Raw genomic sequence first — 23,104 nt, forward strand, 5'->3', positions numbered from 1 at the left:
GAGAACATAACAAATACAATGAGTGACAGAGTTGCAACAAACCATGCAACAATCGCAAAGTTAAACCTTGTTTTGCAGAAATCATTAAATGAACTAAACTGTCACCTTCACCCCTTAGACACCCCTTAGACACCCCTTGACCAGCTCTTGTAAGTCTTCACTTAAAGCATTAGAGACTTCAAAAAGGAAACTTTTTGGAAGAGACTGCATTGCAGCAAACATTGTTATACAGCTGAACAAACTTCGCTATAAGGATGCAAAAGGTACTCTAACTAATCTAAACCATTCTTTTACTTAAATATATTTAGTTTTCTGAATAAAATTTCGAGTTAAAATAAGATATTATAACTAGTGCATGTTTTTATTTCACATTCTTCTTGCAATTGCCAAAATGAGCTTTTTTATGATATTCATAGGTGATCCAAAAGGTTTTGTAACCTTTTTGGACCAACACGAGGTGCCCAGAGGATTGCTACGGCGCTATAGAGGCAACAGACTACATATGCTTTTTCACACATGTGGTATTTTGATCCATCATTATGCCATATTGAAGATATTTCTGTGTTCTTAGATCCATCATTATGCCATATTGAAGATATTTCTGTGCTTGGCGTTATGCAGAGGTCTGCGAAATAGTTTATTTCAAGACTTTACATCTGAAACAGGTATCTTTTTTCTTTTTTATACCTGTTCAGTTCGGTTGATAAAGTGCTACACAATATTATAGGCTATAGAATTAACTACAAATATAGTTACAAATACAAATTACAAATAGACACTTGCAAGATTAACGGGGAGTAAAGACTATTTTAAACAAAGATTATTCTTTGTTACTAATTAACTTTTTCACCTTAGGTATCCGTGAGTTGTGTGTTTTAGCTTTAATTGGAAAGCTACTTTCTGGTCCTTGGATGACAAAATTTTATATTGCACCAGGTACGGGACTTGACTACATATCTGGCATTCAGATAGTAAAAGATGTTCGGAACACTCTTATTGAGAGCAGCAAGAATCCTTTATCTCTACTTAAACGAAAAACTGATTTCTTTGGTAATGATATTGAAGATGTAGTTTTTGATTCAATAATCAGCTTTTGCCCAGTAACTGATGAAATGAGTAAAGCATTAGCTGACTGCCTTAATGCAGTTATTAGTGTCATTGACAGGCAGTACAAGCGGCAATTTGAAATGAGTTCTAATGATCACCTTAAAGACCAGACTAAGTCAGCTAGGCTTCACAAAATTGATTCAGAAGAACTTATGGGTATGTTTAGCGCTGCAAAGCACAAAGCTCCAAATGCCACTCTTTGTTTTCTTTCTTCAAAACTTCGTGCTTACAAAAGTAAAACAACTGCACTGCTATGCAAAAAGCCAAATGATATTCAAAACAAGTTGATATTATGGGCTATCTCTAATGCCAGAAAAAAGCGGTTTACAAATATGCAATGTCATAATGACCTGAAGTTAGAATTGATAAAACGAATAGCAGATAAAATTCAGAAAATAGAAAACAAAGAACGCAGAAATGTAGAAAAAATATTAAACAATTGCATGCCTGATCAGGTAAAAGAAATGTTTCCTGACCTAGAAAATAATGAGGCCTCAGATATTGAAGAAATTCTTATTGGAGCTTCTATTGGAAGAAGTATTTGCCACATGTGGTTCGATAATGCCACTAACACCCAGGATGTATATTACGGCAGAATTGTTGGCATTAAAAAGAAAAAAAGTGATGTATATATAGTTTCTTATTAGAAACCAAAAGAGAATGAAGATGATGATGGTGTGGAATATGATGTGAGCAAATATCAACTTTCTGCAGACATAATAAGTGGTGATATGGTGATAACATAATAGAAATGTGTAATAAGGTATATGTTATTTTAAATAATAGTATGTCTTATAAACTTGCATTAACAGATATTATTTACAGATAGTACGTTAATCTTTGTTTTTTATAATAAATTTTACAGTGCCTAATGTATATCATATTCTCTACCCTCCCCTTTTTTTAAGATAATGAAAAGATTTATTAATATTTAATTTCTTTTTATGTATACATATATGTATATACATATATGTATATAGAAATGTAATTTTAGGTAGTCGGTTAGTTACCGATATCCAACAACCAGGGTTGACCTGGTTGCAACGAGCTATGGGAAACCAAAGCTCATTTACTATTTGACATAAGCAAATTGCCTGGCTCATGACAATTAATGTTAATCATAATGATGGCTATACATTGTTTCTACCCAGAAAGACAGACTTTTGCTTGCATGGATTAAGAGATGTAAGTGTTTAGTTGAAATAAATCAGTACACTCTAGGCAAATGGCATATGCCATTACCAGATAGTTACGCTAACACATAACTTTCTTTTCATTATAACTTATAATCAAATCTATTATATTTCAGGTTAAAAAGTATTGAAGGGTCTACTTCTATCGATTTTTTTGTTTGGTAATGGAAAATGTGTTGTGCATCAGGAGTTAAGTGATTTTGAATTTTTTTTTAAGTTAGGAAATCATTCTTATCTTCTCTAGTTTATAATGGGTTTTTCAGTTATTGTGCTAAATATCTAATATAATTTCATTTATCTTTTATTGCAAGGTTTTAACTATGATGGCAGCTTGCTACTGTAGATGTTTATCTTAAAGACCTCAAGATTATATTTATTAATTCAGTAATAACAGTTACATGTTAATTTATTATACATTAGTTAATTGTTCGCCTTAATTTTTTTTTTTAATTTTATATATCTGATATATTTTATCTTATCTATCATTGCAAGGTTACGCAACATGATGAAAACCACACGATTGCTTCGGTGGATGTTGATCTTTTTCATATCAAGATTAAACCGGTTCATATTTTTTTAGAGATTGATTATGTTTATTAATGCAATAATAACAGTTATATGTTTATTTATTATCCGCGCCATAAGGCATCATAAATAGGTATGGTGATATTAATTTAGGGGTTTACTTTATTTTAGATATCATTAGATGTGGTTTCCTTTGCGTACTAAAGAATCGACTCTTTCTAGCTATGGATGTCACAGTTTTGTTTGCTTCAAAAACTAGGCTTTCTTCAAAGCCACAATTCTGTTAAAAACATTATTAAGCAAAAAAGAAATTATTATTATAGTCTAAATTTTTTGTTAAAGAAGAATGTTTTTAAAAAAATTATTTTTATTTGTTGCGGTTTCTTGGAATTTATATATAGTTAGATAGATATAAGGACTACTGAAGAGAAAATGAAGGAGAGCCGTGGTGGACATGTCCCCTTCTCCCCCATTGTTTAGATGGATATATTTTTGTAGGTTTTTAGTTGAACTATGTGGTATTTTATGATTATTTTTTTGTACTCCGGCCCCCACTGAAATATCACGCCGTTTCCGATGTTATATATGCATATATATATATATATATATATATATATATATATATATATATATATATATATATATATATATATATATATATATCTTTCATTGAAAATCATTAGTAACGATAAAAATAAGGCGAAAACGCTAAGGCTTTTAATGTATTTAAAGATCACCTATATGCATTTAAACATACGCTATAGAAATCCTAGCCTTGGTGCATATTTAATAAAATAAATATATATACCCTTAACCATAAATATATATAAATATATATAAATATATATAAATATATATACATATATATATATATATATATATATATATATATATATATATATATATATATATATATATATATATATATATATATATATATATATATATATATATATATATATATATATATATATATATATATATATATATATATATATATATATATATATTAGGGTTATGACTTTTTGACTTTTTTTTTTTTTTTAATTTCCTGTTTCATAAATTGATGAACTTTTGTTAGAAAACATTGAAAACATGTTCAAATCCTCTAGGTTGTAAAAAAAGATCACCCAGCAATTAAAATTACGAATCGTCATTTATTTAATCTTGTTAGTGCTACTACTAATACGTGCGGCTTTGCTGAAAATCATTTAAAACTTGTATAGATTTGAAGTGTTCAGAACTTTAGAATACTTTGAAAAATTCCAAAATATTCTAAAGTTCTAACTACAAACCCTTCGATGAAATTTTTGATATTACTAAAGTGTATGGAACATGGTTATCTTCCGAGGACAAGCAATTGTACCATCTTAAAGTGGAAAGCAAAGAAACATTGGTATACTCTACAGGCCAAGCAGCCAGTAAAGAAAGAAAGTTGGATGACCTATTAGAAAGAAAACTTTCTAATAGGTCATTTAACTCATCATCTTACTTTCCTGGTTTTAGTGATTCTGAGGCTGACGAGAGTGAATATGAAAGAAGAAAAAGAAGAAGAAGAAGAAGAAGAAGAAGAAGAAGAAGAAGAAGAAGAAGAAGAAGAAGAAGAAGAAGAAGAAGAAGAAGAAGAAGAAGAAGAAGAAGAAGAAGAAGAAGAAGAAGAAGAAGAAGAAGAAGAAGAAGAAGAAGAAGAAGAAGAAGAAGAAGAAGAAGAAGAAGAAGAAGAAGAAGAAGAAGAAGAAGAAGAAGAAGAAGAAGAAGAAGAAGAAGAAGAAGAAGAAGAAGAAGAAGAAGAAGAAGAAGAAGAAGAAGAAGAAGAAGAAGAAGAAGAAGAAGAAGAAGAAGAAGAAGAAGAAGAAGAAGAAGAAGAAGAAGAAGAAGAAGAAGAAGAAGAAGAAGAAGAAGAAGAAGAAGAAGAAGAAGAAGAAGAAGAAGAAGAAGAAGAAGAAGAAGAAGAAGAAGAAGAAGAAGAAGAAGAAGAAGAAGAAGAAGAAGAAGAAGAAGAAGAAGAAGAAGAAGAAGAAGAAGAAGAAGAAGAAGAAGAAGAAGAAGAAGAAGAAGAAGAAGAAGAAGAAGAAGAAGAAGAAGAAGAAGAAGAAGAAGAAGAAGAAGAAGAAGAAGAAGAAGAAGAAGAAGAAGAAGAAGAAGAAGAAGAAGAAGAAGAAGAAGAAGAAGAAGAAGAAGAAGAAGAAGAAGAAGAAGAAGAAGAAGAAGAAGAAGAAGAAGAAGAAGAAGAAGAAGAAGAAGAAGAAGAAGAAGAAGAAGAAGAAGAAGAAGAAGAAGAAGAAGAAGAAGAAGAAGAAGAAGAAGAAGAAGAAGAAGAAGAAGAAGAAGAAGAAGAAGAAGAAGAAGAAGAAGAAGAAGAAGAAGAAGAAAATACTCCAACACCAAGCAAAAAACATCATAAAAACAAAAATTGCAGTTAACTTGGTGACCTATGCAAGAGTATCAACAAACAAAGTTGCTACCATATGCAAGCAATTGGCTCGTAAAGGCATTGACATCCCAACTCCAAGTCAATCAGCTGTTTACAAGTCAACAAAGTCAAAGAGACAAGCTGAAAAAATAAATGATTGAAAAGTTGCATATGGAAAGTTGGTCCTTACGCTTTGATGGCAAGCACATCAATGACATCAATTATCAAGTGGTCCTTAAAAATGAAAGAAGAGAAATCAAATTGGATGTCCTGGGCTTGGTAGATGGCAAAGGAAAAACTGTTGCTCAAGGAATTTCTAAAGTCTTCAATAAATTTCACCTATGGAATTTAATACAGATGAATGTCGCAGATATCACCAGCGTTAACACTGGAAAAAGGAATGGTGTTGTTGTAATATTGCGACGAATGTTCACAGAGAAGCGCGTCAACAAACCTCAGTTTATCAGTTGTCAACACCATGTATTAGATAGAATCCTCCGTTTGGTGATGGATAAGGAACTTGGAAGTAAAACACAATCGCCGAATATCGAATACCCATTTGCATCTCAACTGTTGAAGGGGTACGAACAACTGAAAACACAGTTTGATGACGGAATAGAAGTAATTCTTGAAACATCAGGCTGGAGAGATGATATGATATTTTTATTTCATCTCACTCAAGTGTTCCAATTTTTTCATAAAAAGGGAAATTTTCCATTGATCAGGTTTCAGAAATTACCTAACATCAGTAATGCGAGGTGGAATTCCAAAGCAATACTAGGATCCTGGCTTTCATTTTGATTCTTTCAACAAGGATGGTTCTGCAGAGAGATTTATATTGTATGGCTGGGCAAACCATTGGTTTACAGACCAACTGTATAACAAAAACGACTTTAATATCTTGGCTAAAATACTTAATCCATACAAAAAGGCTTTAAGTTCTTTGGAAATCACTGGAAGCGAGAGCCATCCAACTACAGATCCCCAGAAGTAATCAATGCGCAGAGCGCGCAATCAAAGTAATGAAGGAAATGTATTTGTCATGCAAAAATAAAGACAAATTGCACCTTTTATTCATTCTATCCAACAAGCAAGAGTAAAGTCAATGGTCTGAGTCATTGTTGGATTGAAAATTTATTGTATTGCAAGCTTAAGACATTCTAAATACATTTGAATACGTAGTAGTACTTATGTCAAAATCGATTTTTTAATGGCGGGGTGAACTTTTTTGAAAAGATAAACAAATAATAGTTCATTTTGTGCTTTTTAGATAAAAGTTCATCAAACTACAGTACAGGAGCATGGGGTTGAAAAAAAAGTCATAACCCTAATATATATATATATATATATATATATATATTTATATATATTGCAAAAAAACGCGATATTTTTTTATGCATATATTATAAAATTTTGTTATAAATTTTACTATTACGTTTTAATCATTAATAATATTTTGTTACTTAAATTCGAAACTTTTTTAATTACGTTTTTTAATCGTTTTGCACATTTTCCTATGCAAAATCAAGCGCAAATACACCGATTGAGCGAATTTAAAACACGTCATTTTTAAGAGGTCTGAACTCCAATAGGAGGGGTAAAAAGATACTTCCGTTACAATATTTACTTGAAAAAACGAAGTATAAACATCTAACTAATACTGCTAAAACAAATATTTACTATAAAATCAATCATGGAGTACAATATGATTTCAAAGATGAAAGTTGAAGAGTTAAAAAACTATCTAAAGTTAAGAGGATTAAAGTTAAATGGTAAAAAGGAAGAGTTAGTCGCTCGTGTATTTGCTGCAATAGAAAACAATGTTCTACCAATAAAAACAGCAGTAGAAGTTGAGGCAGATTTAAAAAAAAGAATATAATTTGAAACTTGAATTAGAAAATATGCAAATACCTGATCCATTTAAAATTCCTGATGGCTGGATGGACGAACAAGAGGGTATGCCATTCTGGCCAATGTTGTTATATCCAGATATATTTACCTACTTAATGTTTAATCCATCAGAACTAGGAAGTAAAGACTTAAGTGACTATAAAAACTCAAAAGCATACAGCTACTATAAATCTTCCTGGATTCAGCCTCTTATGTATCATAATTTAACAGGAAGTAATTATTGTATATTTAAATCAGAATGTCGAAGATCACAATCTATTAATGATACATATTATAAACTGTGGTTAGTATTAGAAAAAAAAAAAAATAAAAGCCTGTCATTGCACATGCATGGCTGGCATGGGCCAAACTTGTAATCCTGTTGCTGCAGCAATGTATAGAGTTGAAGCTGCTGTAAGAAACGGATTAACAAACCCTGCATGTACAAGCACTTCAAATGAATGGCTGCCATCTCGAAAAGAAGTAGCACCTTCTAAAATCAAAGATCTTGACTTTAGTCGTGAAGATTTTGGCGAAAGAGGTAAAAAAAAGAGAAAGTTAGTAGATATACAAAAAGAAAAATATAATCCTCTTTCAAATAATACAGTGCAGTTATTAAATATCAATGATGTAGCTTCTGCTCTTGAGAATATTGTGCCGACAAGCATTTTGTTTACTGCTGTTCCAAAGCCAAAAATAGACTTTATTCGTGAAGTTTTGACAAACGTTGATATGCCACCAGTTGATTTGCCAAGCATTGACAGTTTAATTTCTACCTCTTCGTGTTGTTCTGAATTTTTTACAAGTTTAAAAGTAAGCATGTCAGCTGAAAATATAAAACGAATAGAGTTAGTAACATGAGGTCAAAATGAAAATGAAAATTGGTATCACTATCGAAAAAGTGTTATAACTGCCTCTAAAGCTCATGAGGTAGCAACGAATATGGATAAAGTTAAAAAAACTGTCGGTGGGTATCATAACTTTTGGTCACTAAACCAAAAAATATTAGGACTGACATTTACTAACCCCAATATCCCAGCCTTAAAATATGGTCGTACAATGGAAGTTGAAGCAGTGAATGCATTTTATGAAAAAATGAAAGGTCATCATAAAAATCTTACTTTGAATGAATGTGTACATTACCTGGATTATGAACATCCTTACATTGGAGCAAGTCCAGACCGAATAATGTCATGTGATTGCTGTCCTAAAGCATGTATTGAGGTGAAATGCCCTTACAAGATTAATTTTACAACACCAACAGAATTAAATTTACCATATTTAATAAAAGAGGGTGTCAATGTAAAACTTAAAACTAACCATACTTATTACACCCAATGTATGTTACAAATGGCTGTTACAAGGTGCAGTGTTACATACTTTGTTGTATGGACTCCACATGGCATAGTTGTTGATAAAATTAATTTTGATGTGTCTTTGTGGAATTTGTTAAAGGAAAAATATATTAATTATTATAAAGATTATTATTTGAAATCTATTTTTAGCACATAATCTAAATCTTTTCAAAAAACATTTTTTTTACATTTAGGTTTTTATCATATTTTTAAAAACTAAGTTGTTTTTTTTCCACTTTTGCCTTGTCTCTTAATTGTTATCTTTCTCTAATTCTATTATTTTTGTTTTTAAAATGTTTCTTGATAAAATTTATTTTTTAATGTTTGTCAGTAAAATATATACTGTGATAATACTGTGATTTGAGGATATATTTATATTTTAATGTTGGTGAATGAAATTTAAATAGAAATCTTCACAAACTTTTTCATTTCTTTTCCATTTGTTTAACCTAAGTAAACTACATGTAAAGATAGTGAAAATTGACGTTAACTTTCACCATTGTTACATATAATTTAAGTTTTGGTGGTCTTCTTTTTAATTAATTGAATTTTATTAAGAAGTTTTTGCTTTGATTATTGTACTTCATTATACTATTCCTTACCTCTCCTGCAGGGTCTCAATTTTCCTATACTTTCATAAAATTTATATGGTAAAAAGGTGGTAACAAATTAAAAATGTTGGACCTTCAGTACTTTTTATAAACTTAAATCATCTCATATGTATATATCTATAAGTCCATCAAAGGCGGATCCATAGGGGTAGGGGTTAAAAACGAAAATAAATTTGTAAGCCTGGGCCTGAATAAAATAACATTAAAAAAAAAATGTCTGGTGCAAATTTAAAATCATTTGATTGCTTGCTTACAAATCATTAAATCTGATAATTGCCCCCCTCCCCTTACAAGATATTCTGGATCCACCAAATCGAAAAAAATTAAAATCGCCCCTCCCCTTCCTACAAGGTTTGCATCCACCCTTAAAGTCCATAAACAATGTTGAAGATTTGTCAAGTAAAATAAGTATCATTGCTGAAAATAATGAAATACCAAGTTATTAGTTTTTGAAACATAAAATAATCCCGGGGTAGTATTTTACAATTCTGGGTTGGTAGTTTTTATGGTTTTTGCAAACCCAAAAATACTGCTATTGCGGGTTTGTATTTTTACATTTTGTTTTTAAAATTTTTAAACTAGTTTGCAAAAAAAGACATCGTAATGAAAGTTAAAGAAGTAAGGACCGGCGATAGGTGTCTAACATCTCCCCCTACTCTAATCTTGATTTGTAGTCGGCAAATATGGACATCGTTGGTCCTAGTCAGCAATATGCGCTTATGACACCCCAAGAAAAACACCTCTTCGTGCAGCCCCTGAAAGAAGTCATTGATATCAAAGTGAGACAAGGAATTTATGCCGCCTGTAGCTGATTTTAAATTTGCAGATCCTTCAACTTAAAAAAAAAGTACTAGATTTGTTTGGCATCCACTATTTTTGTGAATATGTCTTAGGCGTAAAGTATGAAATTATTTTATTTTGTTTAATTTAATTTGTTAACTTCATTTTACATAAATTTCAATTAATCGGTTCATTGATTACCAGGGGCGATTCTACTAATTAAAGGAGGGGGGCCCCTTAAATGGTGCCACTGCCTTCCAAAAAAAAGTTCTTAAAACTCCATATCTACAGACTAGCCGACTATATTCTTGAAAATACAAACTATGAAATATATAACTTGGAAATTACCTTTATAGGGAGGGGTTGAGACAACCCCTTCCCCGTAAATTCGCGCCTGTTGATTAGACAATAATATAACGATTGAGATTTGAAAGTAAATTATTCGACCTCCGATTAACCAATCAACCTCTATTATAGATTAGACAAAATAAGAACACCCAAAGGCACAGGAATAAGTAATAAAACCCCCAAAAAATGTTTTACAAATAAAAACAATTAAGTGAAACAAAAAATTTATTTAATGAGTACTAATTTTTGGTTTAGGGTCAGCTATAAGTTTTGATTTTAAATTACAAAGTGCACCACACGTTAGTAAAATATCATCTGCATGTTGCAGCATGCTAATTGACATACTTCGATTTAGAATTCTGTACGTTTTAATACGGTTAATAGCTCGCTCTACATGTATTCTCAGATTTGCAACATGTTTTGTTTTTTGAACTTCTTCGGCGGTTAACTGGCTTTTTAAGCGGGCACCAGGGGGCACAACTAAAGTACAGAAATTTAAAATTAAATCTTCTTGAATTTGAAAACCTCGATCAGCCATAACTTCGTCACCTCGTTCTAGTAGATTATAAATACCACTATCTCTTGTAATAAACCTATCACTTGCTCTTCCTCTATAACACGATGAAAGAAATGTAATATATCCAGTTGGACTAACACCTATTAAGAATTTAAATGTATTATGATGCTTATAGTCTGACCAGGTGCTTGATTGCTTATCAAGAGACTTTGAACGTTCTATAAAAACTTCTGCACAATCAAGAATTACTCTACATTTTTGATAACCAGCTTTTACAAAAACAGGTGGCAGAATGCTACGAATAGATTCTCGTGGAAGCCATACAACTAATGCTTTTCCTAAAACTTGACTTAACATTTTAATCCAAGTTGTGAATGTGCGTGAACACAATGCTGGGGATATGCCAAAACGATCGGCCAAGTCTTGATTTAGAAGTCCTAATCTTAATCGCATTAAAACAAGTAAAAACTTGTCTCTTTGTGATTTTTTTTTGATTTTTTCATTAAAGCATGTTTTTTCTTGTTTTTAGAATTAGTAAACCTTTTTGGACCAGACCAATAAAATAAATTTGGTAAATATGGTTTGATTAGTAGAAACAAACTCTCAAATAATGTGATTGTTGATAAACCAGTATAAAAGTTCATTTTAGCATCAGTTTTGATTTTTCTCCATGTAAATACTGGACTTTTAACACTATCAAATAATATTTGACGTTTGAATCTTTGGCAAGTTAATGTTAACGTGTTTACTTTACTGATAAGTGATTCAATTAAATTACTCTTGTCAACACATACTTTGCAAACTTTAATTGATTGTATAGAGTAATACGATTGATCAGATACTGGTGAGAAAAATAATATATTTGTTTGTGGTGAATTATTTTCTTCATCTAAATCTGTTGAAATATCATTAGAATGATATGGTTGTCCTGAAGCATGTGTCATAAAAGTTGAAATATTATTAGAATCAGTTGGTTGAAGCAAGTGAGGTGAGGTCGTTAAAGCATGTGTCATAAAAGTTGAACAACTGGTACCAGCAGTGCAGTTAAGTTTTTGCTTTTTTAATGGTATAGGGTGTTTTAATAAATTTCTTCTAGATTTATTAGCTTTTATTTCATATCCAAGACATAAAGTAGGCGTAGGGTTTGCAGTTGAAGGAATTCCATCAACAAAGTGTATGGAGCATACCCTATCACTACTTGTTGGCTGCCGTAATGTCTTATTTATAAATTCTCTTCTTAAAGCTTTGACCCATAATTGTCTTTCTTTATTTTTTTGATTTTCTGATCGAAACTTATATAATAAAAATTTCTTTTCGCATAATTGGCATTCCTCTCTTCTTATATTTTGTTGGTGTTCATTGCATAGTTCTTTTTTCCATTTTTTCAATCTATATGTACTATTTGTACAACCAATTACGGCACAATTAACTTTCGGCATCTTCGAATACAAATTTTGTTTTTAGATTATACTTTATAATTAAATAAATTTTATTTGAATGCTTTTGATAGATGTTTATACTTCGTTTTCTCAAGTTTTGGAGATTTGATACGTTGTCTCAACTTTTACCCCTCCAACGAGGTCTCGAACTCCCAAATCATAATGGCGCGTTACAAAGCTCAATCGGTGTATTAACAATGATTTTATTACAAAGCTGCCGTTAGCCGAACGCGAGTTTTATACGTAAGTTGCATTTTTCTTAAGCAATGCTTCATAAAAAATAATGTTACTTAAAAGAGCATAACTTTTTTTTTAATGATTCTTTTTTCGTAAATTTTTCACCATTTTATTACAAATTCAAAGCTCTTTCGAACCATATATAAAACTTGAATAAATAAATGGTTTGAAATTTTTACACACGTACCTAACTTATGATATCGCTATATAACTTTTCCTGCTTTTTTTAAAAGGTTGATAATTTCGCTAAGAATACTTTTTTTTGTTCTTCCAGTTTGGTGGTTATTAGTTTTTCAATATTTATCATTGTAACTTCCATTTTGTAAATTTTTTTGATAAACACGCCTTGCTCTTACCATGCCGCAGACGAAAAAAAAAAGAAATGCCGCAGAAAAAAAAAAAAGAAATGCCGCATGAAAAAAAAAAAAACGAAATGCCGCAGATGAAAAAAAAAGATGGAAAAAAAAGAATGGAAGACTTAATAGTGTAAAAAACTATTTTAAACAAAAAAACACTCATATGATATGGTATTTGTAGGTTAAGTTAATTTTTTTAAATTCTTTTTTAGGTTCAGGCACTCAAAACATTAATAATGAACATATCCTGAAAATTCAAGCCGTAGGAAAACAATGATTGAGATATCCTTGTTTTCCTACGGCTTCTCATAAAAAAAATCAAAAATTGAGAAAAATCAATTTATAAATTTAAAATGATAAATCATGTACACTGACAATCATTACAAACCACCAGATCAATAATCACTTGCAGTTTTTTTATCTAACTTTTGTCCAAAATAGTTTTTTCTAACAGATCTTAATTTTTTTCTTCTTTTTTTTTTGTTTTATCTGACATTTTTTTTGTTCATATTTTTTAACCGTATAGAGTTTTTTTTACTAGCACCAATTTCAAAGTAACTACCAGATTTAATATTAAGAGCATCAAATACAGAAGATAACTTAGCAAAGCCATCATTGTAAGTAATGGTTGTAGAGTAAACAACCATTTCAACTGCAGCTTTAGAGGTGAATATAGTTTTAATGGAACGGTTCCAAATTAATTGATTAAACGCTTCATTTCCATTTTGAGTCATGCCGTGCAAACATTTTGTAAGTATATCAGTATTTGCTAGATCTTGAAATACTGGCTTAATCTTTTCTATAATGGCAATTGGTAAATTTACCTTTTTCTTGTATGTAACTTGACAAGTTGTTATATCAGACTGCCATTTACACCAGCTTTTTTCACCCTTGGTGCAAAATATATGACGATATTTTTCAGAAGTAAAATTAGTGCAATGATAAAGTGAAGCTATTACGGAGTTCCTCATTTCCAAAAGACTATTTGAACTTTGCCGAATAGCCATTCCAACATAATTTTGCAAGATGTTGATTACATTATCCGTGAGCCGACCTTTACCAGATATACCATTGTTGTCAGGTAGTTTTACCCGTCCTAATTCTTTTCTTTTAAGACGTAGTCGATTACCTGTACGCTTCTGGTAATGCCCAATACATTCTAATTTTATTAGAACAAGGTCATCATCAGAAGGCTTTTGTGCAATAACTGTGCTAAATGAGATAGTGTCTCCGTCCCCAAGATATTCAAATTAGCGAATGTTATATTTATTAACTGAAGAGCAAAACGTTTCTGTTGCACCAGCTGACTCAATGGCGCCAGCAGATTTAGTGTGATTTACTTGGCAGGAATAGTTAACTTTCCACTGCTCATATTTAAATGTCCCTTTTTTTCCTTCCCAAATTTGACAACCTTTACAAAACTTAGATAATATAACAGTATCCAATACCTTGTTGTTGTCGTGAGACGTTGCGACCACTACACTGTTCAAAGAAGAATATCCTCTCCACTGCCAGGTTCCATCTAAAGAAACACCACAATCAATAGCACCATTCATATTAGAGTCAGTATTCTTCTAAAATTCATGGCAGCATTTTTTATACTTTGCTCAGCAACTGATTTATAAGCATCATAAAGTTTGCCCTTTGCTAATCTGAATGCAATAACACTGCGTATATTCATTTCACTAGTATTTATACCAGGTTAATTGTTTTTGATAACAGGAGAAGAAAAAAATGTATCTTTAAATGCACAACCACTGCAAGAAATTTGAAAAAACAAAGAAAACCCCAAACGTCTTGAATGATCATATAACATGGAAAGCTTTGTACCACATATATTACAAGTAGCATACTTTTCAAAACAACTTTTCATTTGTTTAAAGTGCATAACAAATATAAATTCATCATTATCAAATGTTTTTTCAAGATTATTTTTTAGCTTTTTACCACTTGCAGAACAAGTTCCTGTGTTTGCATCAAATTGCTTATTGGTGTTATTGGAATTATTATGCTGATTGACATTTTCATTTCCTTGGTCTTATTATACTTTTTTTGTTTGCCATGATTTACTTTTCAACCTTTAACTGTAATAGGTTAGATACAAAAATTAAAAGCACTATTTTATCTGAATTCAAAAAGACTAAAAAACAATGCTAAACCGTTTAATAGCAACGTGACTTCGATTTATGGCATTTAGACCAATATAAACTTAAAACATTAAAAAAAGAATAGTTACAGGCTTGGCATGTTCAGTTTTTAGGGACTAACTTAAAGGATAAACAGGTTGTTATAGTCGTTGCTAAGTGATTAAAATATACCTTAAGGTGTTTAAGAAGAATATTCTTAATATTCTAAGATTATTTTGAAAAAAATATTTTTACTTTTCTACAAGGTTCAATTGTCTAAGCAACATTTTTTTAAATTTTATCATTTTTTACCGAAATAATCGCTGGATACCACCTTAAAAAGACCTTTTTTATGGTGCCCCAAAAGACTTTTTTTTTTTGAGCCCGGAGCGACGCCCTTCTTAGTTACTGGTATTACCTGAATTTATATCATAATTTTACAGTAAGACAACGTTTAAAAATTAGTTTTCATTATTTGTAACGTTAGGTTGGTGAGTATTTACATAGCGGCCGAACTTATGAGATGGTATTGAAAGTTCGGTCAAAGTAGATGTTTTTATTTTAAATTAAATATTGAGCACTAGTTTTTTTTTTCATTTTTATTATTTTAACATTATCAATTGTCAATATAATTTTCCGTATGTTTCAGTAAAAAAAAAAAAAAAATTTATTTATGCGTGATAAATTAATGTTCAAAGCTTAAATGACCGAACTTAGGCGATTTTACGGTATATAATAATATAAGACTTTGTCAATAGTTTGGCCAAATATTCGGCGCAATTGCGCCACAAAAAAAAAAATATCAGCAAAGCACAAAAGATTGATAAAAGCTGGTCTAAGACTAATGTCATGAAACAAACACTCCGAAAAACATTGTTTTTCGGAGTGTTTGTTTCATGACATTAGTCTTCAAGCCGCTAAATATAGTACAAAATCAAGCCGCTAAATATAGTACAAACAGAAAGTCATGGGAAAATATGTAATTAAAATAATAAAATTTTTAAACTAATAGTATTAGTTTCCTTTTTTTCATCGTCTTCAAAACAAAACTTCGCCAAAAAAGCTGACCAAGTGCAAGTTTACTAAATGCTTTTCATTTAGCAAATTTTTTTTTTTCATTTACCAAAATTGCTTTCATAGAAGTTCATTTATGAAATGCAGTTTTAATCACTGAAGTTTCTGAAAAAAATTTACTCATTTTAAAACATAACTAAAAAACATACCAATCAACTAAGTATTTAAACATACCAATCAAATAAGTAATTAAAATACAATTAAAAAATCGGGGATAAAAAAATTATGGTCCAATCCAGACCGGTGCAACTCGAAAGATTATTCAATTCTAGATTATATTTTATTATCTTGTTTTTGAATTTTTACTTTTAGTGTTTTAACTATTTGTAAGGAGTGGACAGTATGATCTAAAGATTAAATTTGATCAAAGATGACTAAAAAATGACTGTCCAGATTAAAGATCACGTTTTTATAGGATTTTAAGATTGGTTGTGCGCACACCAAAAAGAATAACACAGACAGTAAACATTATTTTTTATCTAAAACCTGATTTACGTATGTAACACTGCATCTTAATATCTTTCGACCCATTTAACTTCTTCAGGGTTATTTTGCTATTAATTGCAATTTATTTATGTATGACTAAATTTTTATGATTTATTTTAATTTTTATAATTGTGGTCAACTCTAGTTTAATCTCTATATCAGTTTATCACAAAAAAAAATTCACGAGCATTTTACAAATTTTTTATTCAGTTACGTTCACACTTATTAAAAAAAAAGTTGATCGCATCAACAAAACTACATGGCTTCGTACAAACAATATATATATATATATATATATATATATATATATATATATATATATATATATATATATATATATATATATATATATATATATATATATATATATATATATATATATATGGCTTGGATTTAATAAATGTCCTTAGCCTTTCTAATCTGTAATCTTTGTTTAGTTTTAAAAAATAATCGATTGCCACTAAATCTAAATGACACTAAAATCAAATTATATGTTGATAAAAAAAAATATCTGGCTTAAATATTATTGATAATCCTAGGATAAGATTTACACTTCCATTTATTGGATTTTATTCAAATTTCGGAAAAACTAATATTGCTAAATATATTTAAAAAGAGTTTTGTAAGAAATAATTTCAAAAAAGCATTTAAAATATAAACACAAATACTTACTCCAAAAAGTATTTAGAATACAAAATACAAAACACTTTCAAGCGAAAGTATTTTAAACTTTTTGAAATTTTTTAAGTGTTTTAAATCAGATAAAATTTTAAACAACAAATCTTATTTGATTTTCGGCGTTACAGTGAATAAAGGCTTCTTTTGAAAAGAGGCGTTCAACTGGAGCAGATGATGGAGCAGTTGCATTAACAACTCTGAACAGTTTTTTAACAACTGGGTATTATTTCAAATACGCTAACGAAGATGTGCACAAGCCGTTTCCAAAATATCGTAAACACTCAATAGTGACTGCTGATTGACTAATTTGTATGCAGTTTATTTTTTACGATTAAAATTCACAAAAATTATTAGTTTCAGATATCAAAATTCGCAGCTTTATTTGAGGATAAGATGCAGTTGCAATGCATCCTGGATGAACTGTTGCATATAAACAAATGTGGGAAACGCCGATCTATGTTTGAAATCAATTCCTCAAACAAATATCCGCTGTGGATGACTTTTGGAATAAGCATTAGGAGTTTCTTTCAAACTTGCTGAACCGTTGCCATAAAGAATCCCAGAAAAATTTAAGCTGCTCTTAAAATTTATCCCTCTGGACAAACTGGAGTTCACCATGCCATCAGTAATAGGTTTCATAAGTTGTTTCGTCTAACACATTATACTCCACTGGTTTAAAACGACGCAATTTTAGCTCATCCATGATTTGGCGAAGCTTTCCTTCTACTCCTAATACCATAAGTCGGCATATGGCATCATATGTAGAATCCATTGAGTCTCCCTTGGTGTCTTCAATGAAACTTTAGTAATATCACAGCATCGGAATCTAGTGTGTTTTGGCTGACAAGTGACCACAGTTTTGAGTAATTGGTTATTGCACCTCTGTATTGCCGTTTGTGCATACTCACGTCATTTTTAATTAATATTGAAATATTACTTGTGGCAATAAGAAGTAGAGTGCGGCTAACACATCTGGTAAGTTCTGATAAACATTTGTCATTACATTTTTCTTGTTTATTTGTCAAAAAGTTTCAATATTAATTGTCTCCAAATGTATCTTAATCATTACATCCGATGAATTTTTTCTGCTGATTCTACTGTTACCACATTTTCACTATCATCACAATTCACCACAGAGCAATTGACATTTGAGATTGAGATCTTCACCATATCTTCAAACAGCTCCGACTGTTGTCGTACATATGGAAATCGACCATTGACCTCTTTATGTGATCTTCAATTGTATTAAGAACATTTTTCAAGTTTGCAACCAACCTTGTTTCTAAAAATTGGACAAGACATATCTGTGTATGAGAGGAAAATGCCGGTAATTTAAACTTCAAACAATTGCTTTTCAACTGTTATCATTGGACGAAACTCATAATATAGTTAATAATTAAACGGTTTTAATTTGCTTGTAAAGTAAGAACAAAAGACCTTAAATTTAATTGTTGTTTTCTAGTAGTTTAAGTCGATGTGAGTTGATCACCAACTCTACTGCAAAACGGTTTTGCAAGGATACCTATCCTGTACAGACCAGCATTATTCAGATCGCTTTTCTAACAATACTATAAATTTTTATATGTATTGTAAATGCTGACTTTGAATGAACAGCCTGAAAAAAGATAAGAAATATTTAATTAATAAAAAAAATTAAAGCTTTTTTAGAAGTGTTATTGCATTCACAGACATCATTCAACAATTTTTTTTTAACTTTTAAAACGATATTTAAAAAAAAAAAGAATAATAATTATTGCATAAAAAGAAATAAAAGATTTTAAGTAAGGAAAAAATATTTTTACAACATTTAATGTTATGGACCCAAAAGCTTGCTTCTTCTGGATTAGAGTTTAATTTTATTGTAACAAATGAAGTCAATTATTTCTGTTAGTTGAATAACATATTCTTAAAAATTTTTTTTTTTAAATTATTTGATAGCAACACTAAAACAATTTGACACTAAAATAATTATGCACAGTAAGACTATAATTTTGATATAAATATTTTAACAATCCAAAATAACAATAACACCAACAACAACAATAACAACAATAACAACAACAATATAAATAACAACAACAACAACAACAATATAAAAAACAACAACAACAACAACAACTACGACAACCACAACAATAATAACAGCAACAATAACAACAATAACATCGCAAATAACAACAACAACATCAACAACAACAATAACCATAACAACAACAAAAATAATAATAATAGATGCATACATAATTACCTTAAGATGCTTTTGTAGGTTCAAAATTGAGTGAACTTGCGCAGAGGATGTCAGATTAAATTTTGATAATTTTTGCAACTGGTCAACACATTTTTACGTCCAGAATATTTGGTTATTTTGAAGTAACGTCCATCCAAAATTGAAAGAAGACCTGGGGTTTTGTTTAATGTTAAACTTGCGGTTCCTGAATACCACAGTATGCTATTTTTTATCTAAATGTCCGCATCATTATTTTTGGGCACGATTATCCTTTATAAACGTTTTTTCTCGCAAGAAACAAAAAACTATAAGCCAAAATCGAATTATAATTTTCTTTATCATTAATAAATCATAATCTCTAAATTTAGCGAAAATTTATATTGAATAATAACCTTCATAAATTGACACTTATCAAATGTAGTACGTCCAAGTTGAAAATTGGATTACTTTAAAAATATTGCATGATATTAAGGACTAATAAATAGACTGATCAAAGGAGAGAAAAAATAGTTTGGTGTACATCCTATCGGGTGGAAACGGAAAAAAACGGTCAACTTTAAATTGAGATTTCTCTAAAACCATAAATGCATTGTATTTTAATTATTTTATATTAATTGTGTTTACATCAATCAGGGTTTCAACTTAATTTTAAGGAGCTTGATGGGTTATTTGGCAAGAGATCGAATTTTATTGAGGGTTAATGCCAGCATTTCACAGTTTTTTCTTTTTTTACCTTATTAGTGGCATTATTCCACTTTTTTTAGAAGTCTTTTATATTTTTTGTTGCTCCACCTGTCTTAGGAAGAACTCCTTTAACTATTGCTCAAAAGTCTTCAATCTTGCGCTCTTCAGGACAATTCGAAGGATTCGCATCTTTAGGAACAATTTTCATATTATCATGTACTGTTGAACTTTTTTAGAATAGTGACATCAGTATTTTTTTAGAATAGAGACATCAGTATATGTGTTTTTTCATAAATAGCAAAAGTCTTTTTTGGAGTCATTCTTTGATCTAGAGATCGGCAGTCAAGGTCTTTTTAGCAACAAAACAAGAGGACTGCTACAGCTACAAATTGCTTGCCACACAAGGAATTTTTATCATCGAATATATTTAAATTGATCATTGACAGGTTTATCTTTGTTCTTAAAGTAAAATTGTTGATCAAGAAGTTGTGAAAAATCTGCTTTATAATACATTTCGCTGTCTTTAATTATGCAGATACTTTTATACGCCATAATTTTAAGTAATTTCTTTGCCCGTCTAATTCTTTCAATTTCACATTTAAGCTTCTCTTAGGTGTGTTTTTCATATGAAATGTTTTAATTCTAGCATTTTTAAGAAGCATTTTTAGATATAAGAATGCGAAGTTTTAAATTTTCTCCTTAAATCTCGCTGTGACTGGTTCGGATTTTGCAAAAAAAAAATTCACAACTTTTTTATGCACCTCAATGTTTCCAAAACATTTTGCAAATCATTGATTTGTAAATAAAAGTTTATCAACACAATTAGGGATAAGTAATGTTTAATTAATAAAATTAAAGAAATAAAAATTTGTAGATTTAGAGAAATCTCAATTTAAAGTTGACCGGATTTTTCTGTGTTGTACCGATGAGAAAATCAATTTTTTAAGGAATGGGGGCAATTTTATCCCCTTTTCTTTAGGTCTACAATTTTTTGTATGATTTTTTTTTCACATTCTTCAACAAGAAAATTTTATTAAATTACTTTTTTCAGCAATTATATTATATGCATTGATTAAATCAAAATTTTTAATAAATATAAATAAAATGATAAGACTGTTAGATATCTAGATGTGGATAAAGTTATTACTGTATCAATATCTAGACATCTAACTGGGATAGATGGCGGATTTATTAAAACTTTCGAGGATCCTTGAAAGTTTTAATGAATATTTTCAGTATGAAAAGATGTATTGACTGTAAAAAGTCAAAGAATTGCGGTGTTAAGAAAGTTCTTGTATTGGATTTTTTTAAAAAGTTACTGAAAATCATGCGAATCTACAGATTCTTTTAGAGAAAATAATGCTCAACGACTTTAAGTTCTATTTAGCAACTGATCAGGGCCGTAGTGAGATCAAAAATCCTTTCGGGCAAGGAGAAAAAATGCCGCCTCAAATTCAATTATTTTTTTAATGTTTAATTTGATTCAAATTTTAATAAACTTACTTATAGCACAGGAATCAGGACACTGGGTTGAAACTTAAAGCTTTCAATTTTAGATAGAAATTCGTTAGCATTAAGATCACGAACATATTTTTGACAAAGTTTATCTCCACATTTCTTCAGATCTTCAACTGACATTTTTGCAAGAGAGTTACCATTTAGAAACTCAAAATCTGATGAAATCTCAGCCATTGTTTCAAATCTCCAGTGTAATTGTGTAATTATACTGTCAAAGACTATATTACAATTAATTTCAAAATCTTTTTCTGGAGGTATGTGTGAACTTTCTTCCCTTGTTTCATCATCAAACATCCTTTTTGCTTTTCGTTTTCTTTTTATTGGAAAGCTAGCTTCAATGTCAAGACCTTTTGATGTTATTTCAGCTTTTTTTCATGCTGTTATGAATGCCCCTGTCTCGAAGGTTTTGTATAGAAGCAATCAGACCAGCAATTTTTTTTGATGCAATATTAATTGTCATATTTTTTGATTGTAAGCTGCGATTCTCTCTGTCAATTAATGTAAGTATCATGCTCCAAAGGTCAAGCCAGCAAAGAAACTCAAAATCAACTTGAATCAAAACCTCTCTCGCTCCATACCTTGTTTCAGCATTTAGCAGAGAATCATTACTAATTTCTAGTAAAAAATGGCAAACATTTGTGATTTGATTATTTAGTGAATGGATAGACTCCTTTTTGGCAGACCAGCGTGTTTCACTTTGACTCTTTAGGGTGACTTCAAGTGTTTTCATCAGTTTGTCCCATCTGGTAGTAGAACTTGAGAAGAAATTGAATATTTTTAGAACCTTTCCAAAAAATGTAATCATAAATGGGGAAACTTCTGCTGAATGGACTCCTACAAAATTTAGAGTGTGAGCTGCGCAAGGCACATACCGTGCTAAATCATTTTTTGCAGTTATTTGGGCTTAAACACCAGAATATTTTCTAGACATGTTGGCTCCAATGTCATAACCCTGACCTCGGCAATCTTCGATGTTTAATTCATCTTTATTTAAGCTGAATAATGTTTCTGAAGCCAGAAAACTCTCTTCAATAGAACATTCTCCATCAGTGACACAAACATATCGGATTATTTCTGACATTTGTTCTTTGTGAGAGAGATCAACAGTGCAATCAAATAAAATTGAATAATATTTGGCTTTTTTAATTCTCGTGACTCACCTTTCTGCCAAGATGTTCAATTAGTTCATTCTGATATTGTGGGGAAAAGTAACTAACAGATTTCGGCTTAAGTTTAACATTCGTTATGTGTTCTGCTAAAGGATGATGATAGCATGCTATTAGTTTAATTGTGTTGAGAAAGATTCCACTGTTTGGCTCACCAATAATATTGGAACTGCCTCGAAAAGCCAAATTGTTCTTAGCGCAGAACATAATTGAATCTATAACAACTTTTAGAATATTTCGCCACTTTTCTTTTTCAGTTTGGATGGCATTTTAAATGTCCTTGTCTAAAGATCTTCCCTCCCTCAGATTTTTTTCCATTTCTTTCCATGAAGTGAAACACTTTCTATGTTCACAGCTATTCTCGTATTCAGGGA

At 30.3% G+C, this 23,104-nt stretch overlaps 3 protein-coding genes across 6 annotated transcripts in view; 1 reads left to right on the forward strand and 2 right to left on the reverse strand.

Moving 5' to 3' along the window:
• The first annotated feature begins 611 nt into the window (after positions 1 to 611).
• Positions 612 to 1,754, forward strand: LOC136089771 (uncharacterized). The gene is made up of 2 exons (XM_065815857.1): positions 612 to 665; positions 856 to 1,754. Exon 2 carries the CDS (start codon positions 912 to 914, stop codon positions 1,752 to 1,754), a length of 843 nt encoding a protein of 280 aa, XP_065671929.1. The 5' UTR covers positions 612 to 665; positions 856 to 911.
• An 8,697-nt stretch (positions 1,755 to 10,451) lies between these two features.
• Positions 10,452 to 11,192, reverse strand: LOC136089772 (uncharacterized). The gene has a single exon (XM_065815859.1). The coding sequence runs from the start codon at positions 11,190 to 11,192 to the stop codon at positions 10,452 to 10,454; it is 741 nt and encodes a 246-aa protein (XP_065671931.1).
• A 4,670-nt stretch (positions 11,193 to 15,862) lies between these two features.
• LOC136090262 (HAUS augmin-like complex subunit 6) overlaps positions 15,863 to 23,104 on the reverse strand; it is a 126,031-nt gene continuing 118,789 nt past the window's right edge. For 2 of the 4 annotated variants that reach the window (XM_065816516.1, XM_065816517.1), the window contains exon 25: positions 15,863 to 16,076. In XM_065816516.1, coding sequence (XP_065672588.1) covers positions 16,065 to 16,076 — 12 coding nt within the window. In that variant the 3' untranslated portion in view covers positions 15,863 to 16,064. Of the gene's footprint in view, positions 16,077 to 16,974; positions 18,751 to 23,104 lie in introns of those variants that run through there. The other 2 variants (XM_065816514.1, XM_065816515.1) reach the window with 2 other exon arrangements.

This window comes from Hydra vulgaris, chromosome 13, assembly GCF_038396675.1.
Source record: "Hydra vulgaris chromosome 13, alternate assembly HydraT2T_AEP".
Taxonomy (NCBI): domain Eukaryota; kingdom Metazoa; phylum Cnidaria; class Hydrozoa; order Anthoathecata; family Hydridae; genus Hydra; species Hydra vulgaris.

Coding starts and splice junctions, on each gene's coding strand:
- LOC136089771 (XM_065815857.1), top strand. CDS start 912: ATGACAAAATTTTATATTGCACCAGGTACGGGACTTGACTACATATCT.
- LOC136089772 (XM_065815859.1), bottom strand. CDS start 11,192: ATGCGATTAAGATTAGGACTTCTAAATCAAGACTTGGCCGATCGTTTT.